This window comes from Nannospalax galili, unplaced genomic scaffold, assembly GCF_000622305.1.
Source record: "Nannospalax galili isolate Female #2095 unplaced genomic scaffold, S.galili_v1.0 scaffold146, whole genome shotgun sequence".
NCBI classification, from domain to species: domain Eukaryota; kingdom Metazoa; phylum Chordata; class Mammalia; order Rodentia; family Spalacidae; genus Nannospalax; species Nannospalax galili.
In genome coordinates this window covers 7,390,307-7,413,723 of record NW_008357929.1, presented here as the reverse complement: position 1 = coordinate 7,413,723, position 23,417 = coordinate 7,390,307, and the positions used below count along the sequence as shown (strand labels likewise).

General features: G+C 39.7%; 1 protein-coding gene across 1 annotated transcript in view; it reads right to left on the bottom strand.

The window, feature by feature from the left end:
* Myh10 (myosin heavy chain 10) overlaps positions 1 to 23,417 on the bottom strand; it is a gene marked incomplete in the record, with an annotated part of 155,166 nt that overhangs the window by 53,385 nt on the left and 78,364 nt on the right. Inside the window, 9 exon segments of the mRNA XM_029557525.1 lie at positions 1,248 to 1,362; positions 1,969 to 2,142; positions 7,594 to 7,767; positions 14,486 to 14,638; positions 15,289 to 15,407; positions 16,718 to 16,813; positions 17,054 to 17,197; positions 19,311 to 19,409; positions 19,633 to 19,696. Coding sequence (XP_029413385.1) covers positions 1,248 to 1,362; positions 1,969 to 2,142; positions 7,594 to 7,767; positions 14,486 to 14,638; positions 15,289 to 15,407; positions 16,718 to 16,813; positions 17,054 to 17,197; positions 19,311 to 19,409; positions 19,633 to 19,696 — 1,138 coding nt within the window.

The following is a 23,417-nucleotide window of genomic DNA, read 5'->3' as shown; positions in this document are numbered from 1 at the left end:
TAAAAAAAAACCAAAAAAAAAAAAAAAAAACAACCAAAAACCCGTCTAGAACAGCTCCACTCTGAAGCCCTGTAAACTACACAAGGCCCCAGCTCCTCTGCTCTGTCCTCAGGCAGCACCCTCCACTGACTAGATTAAGGCAAAGGGACACTGGGCACTCAGTAGCCAGTAGAAGACTTCGATTTAAATGTACAAAGACAAACCACTTCTCTTTCCTTGTAGGAGTGTTAACTTTCCCCTAAAGTCCTTTTTTGTAGTCTTAGGCACAGTCTTCCCAGGACACATGCATGGAAGTGTGTGGTGTGCCCCACTTCTCCAGGCTCCCTCACGCACCTGGCCTGCCTGATGCACATGGTCATTCTTGAGCAGACTGTCCTTCGCACAGTGACTGTTCTCCCATCACTTTCTGTTCATTTTTCTTTTTCTTTCTTTTACCTCAGATCCCCAAATAACACTTCCTTTTCCTGCCTTTTGTGCTTATTTCCCTCTACTTCTGAGATGATAGCTAGACTAATAAATCTTGAGATGTTATCAAGAAAGCAGAAGTTGGTTACGGAATCCGTGGTGGTGGCCTGAGGCCAAGCAAAGAAGAGAAACAGAGCCAGGATGAAGTGTGGCAGAGCACTAAGCTCTAGGAGATATGGTTCTACTCTGTATATAAAGACACACAAGCATTCCGTATACCAGTGAAATTAGCCTATGATAAATGTCACCAGAAATCTTTATCTGAGCCTCATATACATAAAGTAAATATGAAGATTGATGAAAACAGAAGTAACTGATCTATATGCTGGTTATTGGAGAGTTCACTTCACCAGTCATTGTGTGTTTGTGTGTGTGTGAGTGCACATGTCTGTTGTGTGATGGAATGGAGAATGTAGCTTAGCAGATCGGTATACGACACAGGGAAAAGGCTCTTTATATAGGGCTTCTTGGGTTGTGTGTGCCTGTGTCTTTGGGTTGTCACCTGAACTGTTACTAGGGGGCCTGTAACTCTTTGTGGCTCTGAATGCTAATGTTTCCATACTCCCCACAGCATCTGACCAAGGAGGCAGATGTTTTGTTGTCCATTTCTTAACCCAAGTGTTCATAAAATGGGCAACTTCTGATATAACGGCAGCCCTGCTCTAGGGAAAGGTGTTAACATGCTAATTACATATATATGCAACACACATAAATGTAAAACCATGAATAAACCTTAACTATAGAGGACTGGTCCTTAAATACAAGCATAAGCTCACTCTTACCATCCTTCCAGAGCTCAGCAACAAATCTGTCTGATGACTGGTGCAGGAGGGTGGCCACATTGTCATTCAGAGGGTCCATGTTCTTCATCAACCATTCATCGGCCTTGTAGTCCACCTATCCCAGACCAAAGCCAAGGGGGTGAAATGGAGAACACAGAATCAAACACAAAACAATGAGTATCTTAAGCCTTAATCAAGGCTTTCACCAAAAAATCCCCCAAACTGGGTTGTCTCAATGGCTAGGCAATACATATTTAAATATGTATACATGTTCCCAGGACCTTTGTTATACCATAAAATATGGCAAAAATCACATAAACCATTTCATCCCCCGCCACCGTCTCCTTCCTTTCTTTTGTTGTGTTTGGTGTATTGTATGTGTGTATGTGTGGGTGTGAGTACATGCAAGTGTGGAGGCTAGCAGTTGACTGGGTAACTTCCTCTATCATTCTCCATTGTATTCACTGAGACAGTCTCTCACTGAACCTAGAGCTCACTGTTTCAGCTAGACTGGCTGTCCAATAAACTTTGGAGAGCCACCCATCTCTGCCCCATCTCACAGCATTGGGGTTACAGGTGCATACCACCATGCCTGAATTTATGTGGATGCTGAAGATCCAAACTCAGGTCTTCATGCTTGTGCAGCAAGCATTTTACCCACTGTACCATCTCCCCAGCTCCAAACAGTTTTAATTGAGTTATTCAACATACAAACTCTTACCTTCCCTGCATAATGTATAATACAAAAGTCAGCTTTGTCTTTCAATTGCCGTGGCTTCTGAAACTTGGAGTGGGAACCTTGTTCTTGAACCAATTTTTCAACAAACGTTTTATCTGTAGCTTTAGGGAACCAGCATTCTTCATCCAGAAGGGCCAGCACACCAGGAGGATTAGCCTGATAGTGAGAGGCAGTGAGATTGACAGCCTGCTTGTCACTGGTACCACTGTGTTGACAGCTTATTTCCAAAATGACTAGTTTTATGAAGATCTACAAAAAAAGTCTACCACTACGATGGAAAGTATGTCCAAGGCATAACAAGTTTATCATTAAAATACAGATTATAACCTAATAAGTAATGGGAAGAAAATGGATTTATTGAGTAAACTCTTAATACAGGTACATTGTGATAAAACCAATTTCAAGTAGATGATTCCCCCAAAGCATAAAAGAAACTGAGGGAAAATGGAAAGAGTGGAGAGATGAAAGCAAATATTTATGTTCTGTGACTGGCTCAATATATTGTTATAAAACTTAGGGCTGGAGAGATGGCTCAGTGGTTAAGAACACTGGCTGTTCTTACATAAGACCCAGGTTCGAATCCCAGCACCCACAAGGCAGCTAACAACTGTTCATAACTCCAGTTCCAGGGGATCCGACACCCTCTTTTGTCCTCTGCGGGCATTGCAAGACATGGGTGCACTTACCTACATGCAGGCAATACACACATACACACAAAAATAATAAATATTTTTTTAAAAACTTAACTAGTTACCTCAACCACTTTATATCCTAAGCAATTTAAGTGTTTGCTTAAGTGATTATTAAACAAACTGTATCATTTCACCTTGGTAAAACATCTGAAACTATTATTAAGTAGAATATATGAGAAAATAAAATAACTCATCAGTCAGTTTATACTTTCATTTTAACAAACATTTAAGAGTTTATTTTATTTATTGTGAGTTCATTGACGAAAGGTCTCAATGAATCAAGAGAAAGTACATCAGTGGTAACAAAGGCTGGGCAAGGGAGGAGGGAGGCCTGCTAGTGGGTATGAGGACTTTTAGCAGAGTGAGGTAATGAAATGTAGAATTTGTGATGATGGTCACACAACTTTATGAATATAGTATAAAGCCACAGAATTGTAGCCTTAACAAGGTGGATTTTATGTATATGAATTATGTCTTAATTAAAAAAAATAAAAGACCTGCAGCTTATCATGTTCTTGAGACATGGTTTCCCTGTAGCCCCAGCTATCCTGGAATTCACTATGTAGACCAGGCTGGCCTCGAACTCACAAAAATCCACCTGCCTCTGCCTCCCAAGTGCTGGGATTAAAGGCATGCGCCACCATGCCCGGCCCATGACTTCCTTTTTCAAGGTAAGTGGTGCGTGAAAATGAAATACCTTGATAGCAATGGTCTACTTAGCAGTGTAACTACTAACAAGGCAAGTATGTGACACAGGAACAAGCCCACAGGAATTCTACGCCATTCCTGCAAAATTAGCCTTTTTGTATAAAACTTTAGAAATCAGTTTTCTTCAGTGATTTACTAGGAAGAGCCAGCTATAAATATAAGTACTACCTGAATGGTAAGGAGAGGTTATGGTTAAATATAAATGGGGCAATGTGGTGATGAGACAGAGACAGGTGACGTTGACCGGAACACCAGTACACAGGATCTGGGATTCATCCTATTAAATAACTTCCAGGGTTTCAGATCAGCTAGATAAGGATGCTAATCCACATTACCCAGGACTAGCCAATCCCAGTGGAGCCAGGGTCACAGTGGCAGGCAGCTCAGCTACTATCACAGAGTCTGAAAGTGAAGCTCCACACCAGTACTAAGGTAATGGAAACACTTACATTTTACTATAATTTTAAATTCCCAATCCCCTCAAATGAAAATATTCCTAAATGACTCAGTGACCACAGATCATGAATACCGCAGCATTGAGCCTCCCTGATTTTTCTTTTTCCTTATGTTATACCAGGCTAGACTTGAGTTCACAGCATTCCTCTGAGCCTCCAGAGTGCTACGATTCTAAGTGTGCACCACCACACTCAGCATCTGCTTCATCTTTCAACATCAAGAGCTCTACTATCCCATTTGCTAATTGGGTATTTTTAAAGAACTGTATGTTTAGGAACCTAATTTTTCCTTTTTTAAAAAATTTTATTTTCTGTGTATGAGTGTATTGTCTGCATGTATGTAAGTGCACCCATGTTGTGCAATGCCAGTGGAGGACAGAAGAGGCTGAAAATGGAGTTATGGACAGTTCTTAGCTGCCATGTGTGTGCTGATTCAAACCCCAGTCTTCTGCAAGAACAGCCAGTGTTCTTAACCACTGAGCCATCTCTCCAGCCCAGGAACCTACATTTCTGTATAATTATATTTACATAAATGTGCCTTTTTTGGGGTAAAAACTTTTCATGTAAGGCTCACAGTAGGCTTACCACTACCCTATGCCTAAACTAGGTAGGGACTGAGTTTGTGAGAGATGAGTTCAGATGAGCATGGGCAGACAGGTGCCACCGAACAGTTTCTAAAGTATTCTCCTTCTAGAAAATACTGTCTTCATTTTTTATTTTGAAAGAACATTAATGCAATGGAACCAGTAGACAATATAAATCTGGCTAAATTTCTATCACTGATAAACTTGTGGAGTTTATTTTTTTCTAAACAGTGAGTCAGACTCTGATTTCTTCCCTCTCCTTTCCTTTAAATGAAGGCTCAGACTGTGAATAAATAGGTGCTTTCTGAAGTTTAGAGGAAGAGCCTAGAAGTTCTAGTACAAGGAGTAAAGGAAGGAAGGGTGAAGGTAAAAGAGAAAAGAAGAGTAGGAAGGCAGGCAGAGAGGGAGAAGGAAAGGCTGGATTCATTTCCCCACCACCCTCAGTGTCTAGGTATAACTAATTATTGTGAACATCAGGCCTTCCCCATTACAGTATTTTGTGAACCCTGGCCAAAGAACTTTTCTCAAATACTATTTTCAATATGTTGCTTACCTACCAATTTCTGCCCATAAAATCCTCTCAGACCCCACCCTAACACCTGCATATCTGAAGACTGTTTCTGTCAGACTACTATGGCCTTTGACTTTTCTTGATTCGCTGACAATCAGAAAGTACTCTAAGTGCTGTGGGCTCCCACTGTGATCTGTTCTTTGGCTTCAAGATCATGACCTTGAGGACCAGGGTTGTGTCCTAGGTTCTCTTGTAACCAACTCCTGGCTCCCACCTTTGTACTTCTAGGACATAATCAAGAATTTAAAGAATTTCTGGTCCAGCCAGGTGTGATGGCTTACACCTTTGGTCCCAGCACTTGGGAGGCATAGACAGGTCCGTGGGTCTGAGGTCAGCCTGGTCTACATAGAGAGTTCCAGGCCAGCCAGGGCTGCATAATCAGACCCTGTATTTTAAAAAAGAAAAAAGGAAAAAAAAGAAATCCTTATCCGTATCTAATAATAGTTATACTTAATATCTTTGTAAAAACAACGTAAAACAAACATCAAATCTTTTCTGTCCACTTATTTTTGCTGTTGAGTTAATAATCAATGATTACAGTTGAAATGTCTCCATTTTCCATAATACTCTCACTTCAGAGTAAGATTATTATGTGAGAATGAAGAAAAACATGAAAACTAGTACAAAAAGGACTTGTCCTAGAACACATAGCAAAAGAAGTGCAATTAAACAGCATCAAAAACAGTGTGTATGTGTCAGACTCTTTTAGGGGTGTGGGGATTAAACCTACGGCCTCGACAGGCAAGCACTCTACCACTGAGTGATCATATCCTGCCCTGTAAGACTTATTTAAAGGTCAAAAAATCATTAACACCCCCCCCCAAAAAAATCACAAAAGCGTTTTTTGAAAGTAAAGTCAAAATGAGACTGGTGGCACAGGCCTGGATCTTAGCTATTCAGGGGGCAAGAGGATCCTGCCTAGGAGTGTAGGTCAGTGGGAGAGGGCTTGCCTAGCATATGTAAAAGGTTAAGTTCAATTCCCAGTACTAAATAAAGATTTGGTAATTGTTCATTTGGAAGTGTTTGAGCATACTTATTTCTATAAAGAGACTGACCCAGCAAATTTTATAGGTTTCCCTCCATTCTACAGTATAAGAGGTACAGGTATATATAATCACTTCAGTCTTAAGATGTAGGACATCTGGTCCCACACAGACACACATAAATGAGCACTCCGAATAATATATCATGAGTCTGGAGAGATGGCTCAATGGTTAAAAGCACGGGTTGTTCTTGCAGAAGACCTGGGTTTGGTTCCCAACAGCCACACGGCAGCCAACAACCATCTGTAACTCCAGTTCCGGGGAATCCAATGCCCTCTTCTGACTTCCATGAGCACTGCATGACACGGGTGCACTTACACACATGTAGGCAATAAAGTCACATAAAAATATAAAAAAATTTTAAAAATACATCATTAGTCACTAATAGGGCTAATATGAAATACTCCATTCTCCCACTTACATGAATTTCCAAATGTTTTTTGGCAATAAAGTAGCAATGAGCTATAGTCTGATGCTTGGGTATACATAAAAACTAACCAGAAGTCACTACAAGTACAATGGAATGTTACCTCTAACTAATGCTACAAGGCACACAGAATCCTCCCAACCACAGGTAATTCAAGACTTCAGCTCTAAACACACAGCAACAGTGCTTGAAAGGTAAAATAATTTTTGTATGAGTCAAATAAATGGAAAATTACCTGCTATGTGGGGTGAATGTTTTCTAGGTTCCTCTTCTTCCTAATTTACCATTCTTCTTTCTGGCTACTGGAACATTCAAGATCTACAGACACTGAACCTCTACCACTTTTAAATATCTAGAATACTGGCGAAAATCAAAGACTGTGTGGCAAGAAAGAGACCAGGAGATGCCTCGAGCCACTGTTGCAACAACACAATTAACTAGTGCTACAACTTTGGAAAGTACAAATATCAATACATGAGGCTCTAGACTGGGCTCCAAATATGAAAAAACAATAAACAAGCTAATGTCAATGCTTAATTGTGCTTTAGTTTTTCCTATATTTTGGTGAACACCCAAAAAAAAAAATGAAATTATTATCTTGCTTAGTAAAAGCTAACTGCCAGGGAATACAGAACTAAATTGACAAGCTAATTATTTCCAAAAGAAAAAAATTCTGATGGTTTAAGATGGTTATTAAATACATCTGCCAAAAGAATGCTCCCCCAAAACAGATTTTAAATAAAAATAATCTGTCAATATAAAAACATCTTTATACTTATAAAAGGGCAAGTTTCAATTATTTCAAATATGGGTTTATGTTGACATGGCTTGTTCTCGGCTAAGTAAGCGCCCCTGTATTACCTAGGAACTATACCAAATGGAGCTCCACACCCTTTGATAGGTACATACCAATGCCACTATCAGATTGGTCTCTGCAGTCTGAGAGGACCAGAGCACACTGTCCAACACAAGCACATATGCAAGGACAGGGTCAAAGCTGCAAGAAAGAAGAGTCTACGAAGGCTTTGACTGCAATAACAGCTATGATAGGATAATTTATCAGGGTATCACTTTCCAAGACAGTCTCAGGTTATTCGAGAAAGAAAACTTAAGGCAGAAGCACTCACAGGTCTCTCTATGAGGTCGATGCAGGGCTGCAGGTCAAGGCCAAAGTCGATGAAGTTCCACTCGATGCCCTCCCGCTGGTACTCCTCCTGCTCCAGGATGAACATGGTGTGGTTGAACAGCTGCTGCAGCTTTTCATTGGTGTAGTTGATGCACAGTTGTTCAAAGGAGTTCAGCTACAGGGGTCATCATGCAAAACCAGGGAGCGAAGACAGGAATAATTAGCCATCTAGTTACCCAAAAAGCTCACTATTTATAGCCGGGCGTGGTGGCACACACCTTTAATCCCAGCACTTGGGAGGCAGAGGCAGGTGAATCTCTGTGAGTTCAGGCCAGCCTGGTCTACATAGCGAGTTCCAGGACAGCTGGGGCTGCAGGGAGACCCTGTCTCAAAAAAACAAAAAACAAACAAAAACTATTTATTAGCCAGGCCTGGTGACACATGCCTTTAATTGCAGCACTTACAAGGCAGAAGCAGGCAGATCTTTGAGTTTGAGGTCAGCCTGGTCTACATAGGGAGTTCTAGGCTAGCCAGGAGTACATAGTGAGACCCTGTCTCAAAAAACAAGAACAAAAACTATTCATTAGGTGTCAATGATACTATTAGGTCTATCTAATGCTAGTTACTACACTAGGGGAGGTTTCTCAGTCTACCCCAATAGCCTTTTTGAAAAGTTAAGAGAGGGCTGGTGAGATGGCTTAGTGGGTAAAGGTACTTACAGCCAGGCCTGATGACCAGAGTTCAATTCCTGGGGCTCATGGTGAAAGGACAGAAGTGATTTCCCCAAGTTTGTTGTCCTCTGACCCGAGTGCTTGAGTGTGTGCGTGTGCGCACACACACACACACACACACACACACACACACACAAAATTAGTTAAGAATAATTTTGTTTTATTTTATTTAAAAAATTTTTAATTATTATTTTTTTGTTTTATGTGTATGAGTGTATTGCCTGCATGTATGTGAGTGTGTGTTGTGCAATGCCACGGAGGTCAAAAGAGGGCTTCAGATTCCCCTGGAACTGGAGGTAAGGACAGTTCATAGCTGCCAGGTGGGTGCTGGGAATTGAACCCGGGTCCTCTGCAAGAGCAGTCAGTGCTCTTAACTTTTGAGCCATCTGTCCAGCCCCAAGAGTAATTAAAAAAAAAAGAAAAAGGTAAATAATGGCTGGCCATACCCCATTACTAAACTGAGAAAAATTCAGTATGCTAACTGAATGAACTACAAATAAAAATCTTGGTTCTTATTAATGAATGAATAAGGACTGGTAATTAAATGAGAAGGAAAGCAAGAAAAAGAAATTAACAATGGAGCCTTGGGAAGGCAAGAGATACAGGGCATCAAGTTCAGTAGTGTGTGAGTGGGGCTGTGAGGAAACTACAGAATACATCTGGTTCCGTCCCACTCTCCTTCACTGAGACAGCAAACGCCAGAGTAACGTAAGAAATGATCACCAAGAACTGCCTTCATTTCACTAGGTTGTTGCTAGAAGCGCAGCCCCAGCGCTTCACAAGGATGAGTCTCCTGGCCGCTTTTTTAGCAGGTGTCTAACCTTCACCAGTATCAAAGATGACAATGTCCTGTTGCCAAAAAGTGAATCTGAACATCCTTCATTTTGAACATTTCTATTACTTTTCTGTGAATGTTGCCCTTTTTTCTACTGTGTTGTTGAGTGGATGAATAGACAGATAAATTAATATGTGTAATTTTCTTAATTTACTCATCCTGTAAGTGCACAACCCTTAATCTATTTTCATGCTGTTCACATGAGTAGCATGTGCCTATAAATCATCTCTTTCGTTATTAAAAGTGACTTTAAATTAGATTCAATTAATCTCCAGGGAATAGATTTATGGCCTTGGAAAAGCCCACAAAGCTGTTGTGCTGTTTAGAATGAAGTCATACTGGGAGGGCACAGTGCTTGCCTTGTGCACTGCTGTATTTCTAAACAGCACTTAGGATAAGCTACATGAATACTTGTCTAGATATGCTGATTCGTGTTCATATAATGGGTTTTGCTTTGCATTAGGGTTATGACATGCTATTTCACTGAACTACATGCAATGGATTTTTAAAATAACGAACTTCTATGAGTCTACTATAAACTACCAACTATATTTTAAAGATTTTTTTTTATTAACGTGCGTGTGTGTATGTGTGTGTGTGTGTGTGTGTGTGTGTGTGTGTGTGTGTGTGTGTGCGTGCGCTAGGTGTGTACAGGTGCCCACAGAGGCCAGAAGAGGTTGTTGGACCCTGTGGAGCTGGATGTATAGGTGATTGTGAGCTGTCTGATGTGGGTGCTGGGAATTGAACTCAGATTACTTGGAAGAACATTAAATGCACTTTACTGCTGAGTCAGCTCTCCAGCCCCCTGACTATACTTTAAAATAATTTTTCTTTCAGTACTGGGGTTTGAACCCAGGGCCTAAACACAGTAAACATGCACTCTGCCATGGAGGTAGATCCCCAGCTCAAGAGAATTGTTTTTATTTATTTATTTTTTATTTTATGTGTATGAATGTATTGCCTGCATGTATGTGAGTACACCCATGTTGTGCAATGCTGCAGAGATCAGAAGAGGGTTTTGGATTCCCCTGGAATGGTTAAGGACAGTTCACAGTCACCATGTGGGTGCTGGGAATCGAACCCTGTTCCTCTGCAAGAGCAGTCAGTGCTCTTAACCGCTGAGCCATCTCTCCATCCCTGAGAACTGATTTTTAAATTACTGATGCATGGTATAAATTTGAAATGTACAAAGAGTTGCACTGAGGTGTCAAGTCCCTAACTTGTTCTCTCTATAGTCAACTAAAATCATTCATTTCATGTAACCCTTCTAAAAATAGTCTAACCACTCATTAACGTGTAATCTTGACCTTTTTTTCTTCTAACAGCATTTCTTGGAGTCGTTATATCAGTATATAAAACTACCTCATTATATTTTTGTATTTTATATTTATTATATTTGCTGTGTGATTATAATAGTTCTAATTTTAAATGATGTAAGTAAGCAGAAAGAAACAGGCTACATAATCTGTTTGGCAGACAGATCAATGTCATCTCAGTCCTGTATTCTAGATGCTTCAGCCTACCTGCCACAAAAGGTACTCTTAAACAGATACAACAATGTCCCAAAGACAGAACTGTTACAGCTTACCAGATCTTATACACAGTCAATGCCCAAATATTTTAGACAGTTCATATGTATGGAAGTCCACTAATTTCAATCGCAATAGCCAATTTCTAATATCCACTATAAAAATCATCTAGGAACAGCTTCCAAAGAACTGACAATAGCTGCTCTGGGAGTGTGGCCTTTCTGATTCTTCAACACCAGCTGAAAGTAAATTCTTGTCAAACAACATACTTTTAAAAGAATAGCAAATAAAAAAGTAAGCTTCATATGGTTAAGAACTTTTGGGTTTAGCTGGGCATGGTGGTACATGCCACTAATCCTAGCACTTGGGAGGCAGAGGCAGCAGATTTCTGTGACTTTGAGGACAGCCTTGTCTACACAGTGAGTTTCAGACCAGCTGGTGCTACAGAAAGACCCTGTCTCAAAAAGACCAACAAAAAAAAAAGAAAAAAGAATTTTTGGGTTTGTTCACTGCTGTGTCTATAATAATGCCTAGCTAATCCCGAGGGGTTCAATGTGTTGAATAACTCCATATGATTTTGCTGAGGTATTTAAGTTATAGGCATTATAAAAGCTATGGTTTAGCCACGAGCATACTTAACAGTAAAAACCATAGGCTGAAACAGAATACTCTGTTTTAAGGAGCTCAAGAGTTTAAAAGAAAATAAGGGATAACATCCAGGTAACAGGGCATGTGAGTTACTGTCCACTACTGTATATTACCTGCTTTCTCTACAACTGTATCAATCTGCCAAACACAGTTTCCTTTATAGGAGTTTCACTTGAAAAATTAAACATATTTCAGCCAATGCCTTATGGGCTATATTTTCTGTACAGCTTCTGTTATTTATAGCCTCTTTGCATTCTAAAAGTACTTTTGTCTTTTCTTTCAACATCCTCTCTTCACTGTTTTAAAATATTTTTTATTTTAATTTTTTTAAATTTTTAATAACTACATGATTAGAAGAAGCATTTCATTACAGCTCATTCAGTAACACACTCCAGAGCAAGAGTATATCTAGGTTTACAGTTGAATTAATACAGTTATACAATATTGAACTCCGTATAAGCCCTGTAAGACATAAAATTGAATGAGTTCTTAACCTTTAAAAAATATCTCCATTTCATTTTAGAATATATTGTTCCTTGCAGAAAGACTCACTGTTTTTGCTACTAACACTGAGATGTTGGCGCATGCATCTCTAATCTGTATGTATCTGATTATTACTAGTCATAATCGGTTGCACTCAGATCCTTGGCACCTGTGTATGTCTATAAAGTCATCGGGTAGATTTCAATGGTAATGTTTATCACCTCTACTAATTAACATGATGTAAATTTCCATGCTTCTTCCTCAAATATACGTTTTTAAAAATTTGTTGATTTTGTGTGTGTGTGTGTGTGTGTGTGTCACACAGAACATCTCAAACCATCTTATTCAACTATACACCCACTTCCCAGATGGCACCCTCCCATAGCCTCCCTCCCCCTACTAGAACCCTTATACTCTGATATCCCTGCTACTATCTGCTGTGTTATCGGCATCCCCAGCCATTCCCTACTACTTGTCCATCTGGTGAATCTAGTTAGCCTATCTCAATGTTTTTGTTTTGGGAAGGTCAGCTGTTCCTCATCTAGCAGCAAACAGTTGTCAATATTCCTTTAGTTAAGATTGGGGTCATTTTCCAAGTTCTATTCTGAGTACTGTCTGGGAGTCTGTTGCGCAACCGTGGCCAATAATTCAAAGGAGGTATCACCTGTCTGGCAATGTTTCTTGTTATGTAGCCTTTAGCTATACGTGTGGACTCTTAAAAATTATATTGACACCATTAATATGGACTCTTATGAAATTATATTGGCCCTTTTAATCTTTGGTTATACTTTCCTTTTGGGTGTTTAAGGCCATACAATTGGTCCAGATAAAACCGATTTATTTTTACTCTTAAGGTTGTTTGAGGATCTGTTCCTCAGAGGTCACATGGACTTGGGAGGAACCCCTGGCTCCTTTCTTTTACCAGTTCCACCTATGTGAAGATAAGTCAAAGGTCCTGCTCGACCATGGCTAGCTTCACTTAGAAGCATGAAGGAAATGATTCCTGTGTTGACCCTACTCTTTGTAGACTGGACACCGGTTCAAGTCCATCTCGTGGGGTCTCCTCAGCCTCCTTGATCAAGAGGACAGGTGACCCACCACAATTATAGGACATTTTGAGAGATGCTCATAGTCCCCTGGAACTAGTCGACCTAGGAGGGCAAGGAGCAAAAGCTGTCCTTTATGTCCCTCTGACCAAATTAGTATAGGCCTCAAAGTACGTCTGTTAAACATCCAAGAAGGTTAGTTCCACCAGTCTGGTACTTTTAATTGCTGTGTAAAATATTTTATTTTTTTTAATTTTATGTGTATGAGTATATTGCCTGCATGTATGTGAGTGCACCTGTGTTGTGCAATGCCGTGGAGGTCAGAAGAGAGCTTCAGATTCTCCTGGAACTGGAGTTATGGATGGTTTGTAGCCATCATGTGGGTGCTGGGAATCAAACCCGGGTCCTCTGCAAGAGCAGTCAGTGCTCTTAACCACTGAGCCATCTCTCCAGCCACCCCCTTCACTTGTAATTTACTTTGAATTTATAAATATTTCATGTTATTATACACCATATTATTTATATCAAATTGACACTTTAAAAGGTTAAAAGACACGACTATAATTTTTAATGAATATATTAAACCTTCAAGTACCAATACTTTTATATATGCTGTCCCTGTTGTCAGATGTTGAAAAAGCTTTTAAATGTGAACCAATGGGTCTAGTTTTTTGTTTTTTGTTTTTTTTTTTTGAGGCAGGGTATCCCTGTAGCCCCAGCTGTCCTGGAACTCACTATGTAGACCAGGCTGGCCTTGAACTCACAGAGATCCACCTGCTTCTGCCTCCCAAGTGCTGGGATTAAAGGTGTGCGCCACCATTAAGAACTCACTATGAATGACTGAGATCACTACCCATTTAATAGTTCTCCAAATGAGTGCTGATAGTGTTTGGACAGTCTAGTCAACAACGCAATCTATTAAAACCCATCATCAAACCCTGGGTTTGTGTCTGCGTAACACAGGCCCTCATCCAGTCTTGTACCCCTCTCACAGGGCTCCTCTCTGACCCCTGAGTCAAGCCACCCTCACTCTGGTCCATTATACTGTTTGCCTCAACATGGCTCTACTTCTACTTTGACCCCAAAATACACTCCACACCTCTGGCTCCCCCCTCCCTTTGAGCAACTATGTCTAGACGCACCATCTTTCTAACAACTTGTAATCTTTGACAAATTCTCTCCCATACAGAATTACTGGACTCTAAGCTGCTGGGAAGACTTTCTGTCTGAGGTGGCAGCTTCTTATCCTTCAAGAATATCTAACTGCACAGTCCTCGCCTAGCAAGCACAAGGCCCTGGGTTACATCCTTAGCAATCCCCTACCCCCGGCCCCCAAAGCATGCTTGTGACCACAGCAGACACCTTCCCTGAACATGCAGTCTGCAGGTGGCTCCCCAGGCTCTATCACAGCACTTTCATTACTACTCACAGATTGTGTGAATTAAGCAGTTATTTGCTATTTATTGTTTAACTCTAACAGAATGTCAAGGACTATACCTGCTTATTTCCTGGTGCCTGGCACTAAAGGCACTAAACCTCACTCATAAATAAACCTTAGCATTTCTTAGGAGAATAAACAAAAAGAAAGAAGAACAAAGGAGAGGGAGACATGGAGGAATACCTCAAAAATTTCAAAGCCAGCAATATCCAGGATTCCAATGAAAGATGCTCCCTGGCGTTTAGTCCTATCCAGAGCCTTATTGATACGGTGAACGAGCCAGCGAAACAGCCGCTCATAGGTAGCTTTTGCCAATGCTTCTACTGCAAAATCTGCCTGCAATTAGATAACATCAACCTTTTATGCTGGGAACAATCTCAACATTAATAGCTATAATATGGAGTTTAATGTTACACAGCACTCGAAAACCTGAAATGGCATCTACTGCCCAATTATATCTAAATGTTACATCTCTATAGAGGTATTATTAGTACAATTAAATGGGAACTGTAGATAATCACTTAAAGAGATGGGTAAACCTCTCCCCCTGGCCTTAGGGCTCTGAACATCTCTCATCAGCCTGGTTACTTAACAGTTTGCCACAGAAAAAAAAAATCACCTTCCAAACTTCTTGGCCAAAGCTACTGATGCCCTTCTTAAAACAGCCCAAAACTAAATGGTAAATATAATCCTTCTGTTCTTGCTGCTGTGTCAACCAGCACAAGGGCAGTGTTGTGGTGGCCTTTGTGCTGATTTTGCTACTAAGTACATAGATTGGTCTATTGGATTATCTATCCACTTGGGGACATTTATTCACGAAAATAACTTTCATGTTTTTTGAAAAAGAAAATGTAAAACAAACAAACAAAAAAACCTCATTTAGTACCAAGATAAATCCATGTGCTTTTATTGACTGAGTTTGTTACATATGAATCAGAAGGTCAAATAACCATATCATTCAAACAAACCTGTAGGACTGGACTTACTTGTTCTTTGGTCTGGGCTTTCTGTACATAGTCTCGGCCAACCTTGATCCGGGGGGTTAGGATAGCCCGAGTGAACTCCATCACATTCATTCCAAGCAGGTGGCAGAGTTTCTGTGCAACTGAAGTGTGAAAAGTCCCCTGAATGCTCCATTTCTATTCCTGATCTAATCACAGCATTCCACAAACACTGGAAAACCCTATAAACTAAACTCTTGAAATGGGACAAAGTTTTAATTCTGGTGAAAAATGTCTTCTATCTTTTCTGATTAATCATACGTTCAACTTTGCACATGGGGATGTTGAATTGCCCTCCTGGCCTTCAAGAAGGGTGATCTCCTTGTCTACTTATGGGTCATTTCAAGATTTTAAAGCCAAACTATACTACATACGTCTTAACCTAAATCTTAAATCATTCTACTACATTGGCTGTGACCATGTGAGAGTTACATAGAGGATGGAGGCTCACCTGCCAATTCAACTTACTGTGACTCAACAGTGTACAAAAGGGTCATAGAGACCAAAACTCCTAATAAAATGGCTCACAGCTTGGTCAAGAAATAATGACCATGACACAGAAAGAGAATAGGTCCCTCAAAAGAGTTACACAGAAATAAACATTAAGGAACCTCAAATGCATTACAAAAAAGGACTATTTCTTCTGTTTGTGTTCATGTGTGTGTGCATGTGTATGCACATGCATGTAGAAGCTGCAGGACAACCTTGGATGTTGTTACTCAGGTGCCATCCACCACATTTTTTGAGGTAGAGATCTCATTGGCCCAGATTTCATCACTGGACCAGGATGACTGGCCAGGGCCCCCAGGGATTTGCTTGTCGTCATCTCTTCTGGGATTATAAGTGCAAGTCACCATGCCTGTCTTTTTATGTGGGTTCTAGGGATTGAATCCTGGTCCTCATGATTGCATAGCAAAGACTTTACCAAATGAATCATCTCCTTAGGATCCCCGAAAAAACTATTTCAAGGGCAGGTGATGTGACTTTATATCAGTGTTCATGGACCATGGTGCACTGTGGATACCCCTAAGAAAGAAGGTGATATATGTGCTCAGGTAATACAGAGATGCCTCATTTTCCTTTCTGTTTACAGAATACTAGAAAAAAAACTGGCAGTTCCCAAGACTTGCAAAACATTTTTTTTGGTGTATAAACTTTTATTCCTGACCATTGTTAATTTAAATTCATGTTCAACATTTAAGAATAGGAAAATTTCCTATTCTTATTAAGAATGGGAAAATCCATACTCTAGATTTTCAATAACTTTGGTGCATATTACGTGCCAGCACTCAGGAGGCCAAGAGAGGAAAATTCAGAGACAGAGGCCAGGCTGGGGTACAGAATAAGACCCTATCTCAGCTTCCCCCAAACTAAAAGAAAGAAACAGAAACAAAACCAGTACTCATCAGTTTACCTGTATTTTCTGGCATGGAGGCTTGGTCAGTATTTCTTTCCTTTTTGAAAGAGATATTTCCAAACTGTAGCACTGATGATACTACTTTAAGCATTGCTTCATACAGGTGAAAAGAAAAAAAAAGAATTTCATCAAAATGCAGCAAAAACATACTATAGTTTATTTGGTGCTAAAAAAATGGCTCCATTTAATTTTTGGTAAGCTATACTTCAGGGTTTCATAAAATTAAAGGAAGTTCTGATTAGCTTCCCAATTACTTTCTGATTTGGGTTATTTATACCAAATTTATAAAAATCCTAACAGTGAGGATTACGAATCTTGTGGAGTAACACGTACAGAGAATCTCTTCATGAGAGAAGCCCATTATGTGCATTGCTTCCATGGTCTCCTGAAAATTATCCTTGTCTTGCTGTCCAGGAATAGGAATATAGCCATTGGAGAGAAATCTGTAGTTACTAAAGCCTTCGAGGAGTAAATCGGCTACAAGGAAATACAATGGAATAAAATTCAGTTAAGTACTCATTAACAGACTAAAGCATACTGCGAACAGACTTCAGAAAACGCACAGGACAGGGATTTGCCCTCTAACACACCAACAGCACATACTTTTCCTTCTTTATATATTTACATAACACTCAAACACAGTTTTCTAGTACTTGTTTCAGTGAAAGAAAATGATGTGAACAAGGAAGCATCCTTACAGGGGCTTAAAATAGTATTTTGTACAATTTTCTATTTGGAATTGAGAAATAAGTAAAACTTCCAGATTTAAATATTTTAGCCATGTTTCAAAGGAAAGCTTTTAAACTTATTCCATACTCTTATCTTAGCAGGTCTATTATTCTAGGGTCTATAGTAACATTATCATGAATACCATGAATACAGTGTCTGGATGTAGATGGTTAGGATACAGTTTGAGAATGTCTGAGTCCTGCACAGGCCCTGAAATGCTTCCTCCAGGCCAGCTTGTAATGCAGGGGATGGAACCGAGGGCCTTGTACATGTTAAGCACACACTATCACAGAGACATCCCCAGCCCTCCAAGCCGGTTTGCTCAGTGGTTTGTTTTTAGAGTGATAAGCAAGAGGTCCTATTATGACAGAGGGCAATAATGGATACCACGCTGCAGGAACCATGAAGCAAGGAGAATTTACTTTTAGCAAGCACAATCAATGATGTGCAAAACTGTTTCTCAATAGCGATCAAAACAGATAGGGCTATTTATCCCAATAACAGATGCATAAACATGTTCCCAGCTTTCCTTGTAACTGCCTCCTTTGCTCTCCTGTAGAGGAATTTCCATGGATCATTCCTATCCCATACCCCTAATTCTTAACTATATCATACTGAACTTCTATTAGGAATTGTCTCTTTTTCCCTCCCTCCTTTTAACACGTTGACAATCTTTTTTGATCCACTCCTATTGCAGGTCATTGCCTGTCTGAAAATGAAAGGCTACAGTCTTCTTATGTATCATCTTTAATTTTGGTCTCTTCTGAACAATGACTCTGTGTGTTGCTTAGTTCTTATAGGTTTCTCTAATGAGTTTCTGAGCTTAAAGCTTTCGTAATCCTCTAGGTAAGAAAAGCTGTATTGTATCAAGTATCTACTGTAAATCTACATAGCATACATCAATCATATAGAAACAACACTGAATTTGGGACTTGAAAGAAATCATAAAGTTGTATACCTCCTCTCTCCTTAATAGTTCTGACTTGGAAAAATTCTCAACCAGCTAAAATTCTACTTTGTGCCCTAACCCTAAGCTTCCAGTCCCTGTGATTCTTGCCAACAAACAAGCAGATAAATACCTGTTGGCTCATTCTAGTACTGGTGCAAACATAACAAATATTTAGTTGTAAATCTAAGAATAAAAGCCTTTATTCTTCTTCATTTTATTAAGTAAATTTATTTTTTCCTATTTTCCATTACAAATGTTGAAGCAGAATCATATAAAAATGTTATCATTTAGCCAGGCATGTTTTTGTACACTCTGGGGGCAGGCAGATCTTTGTGAGTTAGTCACCTGCCATTGAATCCATCATGCCCACACATTACCCCCAGTATGAAGTATATGGTTGAGAAAAAGAAGAGATTAGGAATTATTTGAAGATCTAGAGAAAGATACCAGTTTTCCCCATTGATATAGAATCTCATTTCCCCTGCCCCGGGCATCTAGCATACAGACCTGGAGCCATGCCTCAAGAAGAAGCCACATGGCAAGAAGGGAGGCAGAGACAAGTAGATCTCTGTGAGTTCAAGGCCAGCCTGGTCTATGTAGCAAGTTCCAGGAGCTGGGGTTACAGGGAGACCCTGTCTTTAAGAAAAAAATTATCATTTGTCTTCTAATCTAATTTAAGAACTAAAATGCTAAAAGCCAATAGAGCAACACTCACATACTTAACACTTAAATACTTACCCAGTGGCACATGAGTTCAATTTCATTTTAATTCTCATGGCTTATCCAGGTGGAGGTGTGTGTGCATGCATGTGTGTAAAACTACTGTTTTCCCAAACTCTTCTCTCTCAAAAAGTTCAATTTTAAAAAAGACCCTCACCTGGCTGTGGAAGAATAAGAGCCCCTAACACTTACACTTCAGGTGTTCCCCTGCTCCAGACAGCAGCTGGTAAAAGATATGAAAAGTACGTTCATCTTTTGCTTGACGAACAGCTCGAGACTTTTCCAGAAGGTCTGAGCAGAGAGGGTTAAGGATTTAGTTACTAAAAGGAGGTCCTTCTTTAGCAACTACAAAATTTAAGGTGTAAAATATTTTCTTTCTTGGATATATATCAACTATGCTATAGTGGACCATTCTAAAGGATTGTTATTTCAAATGAGAAAAAAAAATACAGTTTATGATTCTTACTAGTCTTCTACAATCCACTGGACTGGGAGGGACCTTAAAAAAGGATACATGTTTCAATGTTGGCCCCAACAATATAGCCAGTTACATCAAAGTTGATCCGAATAAACTTGCCCTGAAAACAAAAAGAGAAAACTGAAGATAAATAGGGATATAGGGTCCTGAGCACTATAGTAAATGGTAAGACAACGTGCCCTGCCACACAGCCAGGAACGGGTTATAGAAATGGATCGCATGCCTCAAATGCAAAGGAACAACTCCTCAGTACCAAAAAGCAGCAGTAAGACAGGTTACTGTCCTGGACGATAATTTAAAACTAAACACTGTTAAGGAAAGGAGGGGCTGGAGACATGGCCCAGCAGTTAAGAGTGCTTACTGATCTTCCAGAGGACCAGAGTTCAGTTCCCAGCACTCACATTAGCCAGCAAACAATCATGTACAACTTGAGTTTTAGGGTATCTGGTATACACTCACAGAGACACATACATAAAACTTAAGAGGGGAGGGGACAAAAAAGAAAGGAATGAATTCCTAGTCAGTTAGAACTTCAAAACTTTTCTAAATAATCTGAAATAGGAGACATTTTAGTAGCTTTAGAAGAATACTATATCCAGTTAGTTATACACTATATCCAGTTAGTTATACACTGTTAGTTGCAAAACTCTTAATAGAGAGATGATTTCATAGAAAAATAGAAACCCAATAAACAAAATATTTTTAAGAAAAGGGGGGAGGTGTCTGGGGAGATGGTTCAGTGGTTAAGAGCATTGATTGCTCTTGCAGAGGACCTAGGTTCAATTCCAGCACCCACATGGTGGTCCACAACCATCTGTAACTAGAGTTTCAGGGGATCTGATACCTTCTTCTGACCTCCGAGGGCATTGTACAACACACGTACACTTACATGCAGGTAATACACTCATACACATAAAATAAAAATAATATTTTTTAGAAAAATAGAAATCCATTAAAAAGAGTAAATGAGAAATAAAAAACTGAACAGACCATAATTTTAAAAAGTAACAAAAACAAGGGCCGGGCGTGGTGGTGCACACCTTTAATCCCAGCACTTGGAGGCAGAGACAGGTGGATCTCTGAGTTCAAGGCCAGCCTGGTCTACATAGCATGTCTCTAATTTTTTATATCTTCTCATACTGTTTTGAGAAAGACCAGGCTAACTGAGAGATGATGCAAGAGTTACTGTAGCTGCCTTCCAACCAAAGCTATTCTTTGGATATTTTTGGTACTAGGGTTTGAACTTAGGGTCTCGAACATGCTAGGTAAGCACTCCATTAATTGAGCTACATCCCTAACTATTAATTATTCAATCCTTTTAAAGTGTAGTTCAAAATGAATGAAAAACAATGGTCCATTCTTTGGATGATAAAGTGGCAAAATATATCACCACGAAATTAAAAAAAAAATCACTAATTCTCCATATGCATCTTAGATTTAGAAAATAGTGCACAGGTTGGAGAGATGGCTCAGTAGTTAAGAACAATGACTGTTCTTGCAGAAGACCCGGGTTCAAATCCCAGCACCCACAAACTGTCCTTAACTCCAGTTCCAGGGGAATCAGAAGCCCTCTTCTGACGTCCGCAGCACTGCACTTTTTTTTGACATGGGTGCACTCACATACATGCAGGCAATACACTCATACACATAAAAAAAAAATTTAAAAAGAAAATAGTCCAATGAAGCCATATGGTAATTACAAGATAATGCATTGTACTCTGTTTTGTTTTGTTTTGTTTTGTTTTTTTGGTCTTTTTGAGACAGGGTCTCCCAGTAGCTCCAGCTGACCTGGAATTCACTATGTAGACCAGGCTGGCCTCGAACTCACAGAGATCTGCCTGCCTCTGCCTCCCGAGTGCTGGGACTAAAGGTGTGTGCCACCACGCCCGTCTGTTTTAAAAATAAGTTTATTTTGTCTTTGCTTGTGGAAAGACACCCTAAGAAACAATAAAGTTAAACTATGAGTCCATTTGAATAGTTAAACTTTTCAAAAAAGCCTCAAAAACTAAAATTGGGTCCTGATGTTATAAATGAGGGTTAAAATTCTTCATAAATTTTAAACAGCTGTGTCATCTATACACTAGCTTATTGAGTTAATTAAAAACGCTATTTTAAGAGACAGTAGTCAAAAGACAATGTTATTATTCCAAAGCTACAAAGGACACACTGCTAGCAGAACTGCCTAAGCAAATATATTTTCAAACTTCTCATTTTAAAAACTGTAAAAAGGTTAATCAAAATCATCTGGTATCACCTAATTCTTATAAGAAAATGGTTCACTTACAAAATTCATTATATTCAGTAACACAAACTTATAACTTTCACCAACATGCCTAACTTCTTTATTGAAAGAGTGTAACAACATGCTGCTTAACTAAACTAGAACTATCATGATTCAGCTACAGAAGGCTGGGTATATACCCAAAGGAAATGGGGTCAGGTTAGCACAAGAGACACCTTTGTGCCCATGTTTATCATATCAATATTCACAATGGCCAAGACATGGAATCAGCCCCAGTGCCTGTCAGCAGATGAATGGATTTAAAACACACACACACACACACACACACACACACACACACACAAACATATATATACACACATACACAAACATATGTACACGCACACACACACACACACTGCATATGTACACAACAGAGTTTTACTCAAACAGAAAGAATGAAATCATGTCATTTTTCAGGAAAATGATAGATGGCACTAGAAGTCACAAGATGAACAGAAATAGAATTTTAGGGACGAGAAGCCAGGCGTGGTGGTGTATTCCTTTAGTCCCAGCACTCAGGAGGCATAGGCAGGCTCTGCAAGTTCAAGGCCAGCCTGGTCTACATAGTAAGTTCCAGGTCAGCTGGGGCTAGAGGGAGACCCTGTCTCAAAAAGACCAAACAAAAAAAAAATTTAGGGAAGAGGAAATGGGTGACTAGGTGGGGGTGGAGGGAGCAATGAAAGGACAGGAAGCCCTGAAGGGAATGGGAGACACACTCAGGTATGATAGATGCATACATTATATGGAAATGGCACAGTGAAACTCATTAATTGGTACAAAATATGACTTAATTATAAAAAGAAAAATTAAAGCTTTGAACTTACATTATTTCCTATGCCTTTTTCTTTACCACTTCAGATAAACCAGAAGTTAAAATATTCCTCAAACAAAAGAAATTCTTTGTTTGATGATAAGTCAAAGTCATGTAAGTAGCTTTGAACTCTAATACTTTGAAAGATAAACATTATTTTTAAAATTTTTATTATAATTGTATGTTGGGGGGAGTGCATGCCATGGTACACATGTGGAGGTTACAGGACAACCTGTGGATTGGATTCAGTCCTACCTTTCTTTATGTGGGTTCTGGGGATTGAACTCGGGTTTTTTTTGTTTTTTTTTTTTTGTTGTTTTTTGTTTGTTTGTTTGCTTTGAGACAGGGTCTCCCAGTAACCCCAGCTGGCCTTGAACTCACTACGTAGACCAGGCTGACCTTGAACTCCCAGGGATCTGCCTGCCTCTGCCTCCCGAGCGCTGGGATTAAAGGCGTGTGCCACCATGCCCAACTTGTTTTTTTTTTTTAATTATTATTTTTATTTTAAGTGTATTCATGCATTGCCTGCATGTAGGTAAGTGTACCAATCGTGCAATGCCTTCAGAGGACAGAAGAGACTGCTGGAACCCCTGGAACTGGAGTTACGAACAGTTGTTAGCTGCCGCCGTGTGGGTGCTGGAAATGGGTCTTCTGCAAGAGCAGTCAGTGCTCTTAACTGCTGAGCCATCTCTCCAGCCCCTGAACTCGGGTTTTTCAGGCAAGCAC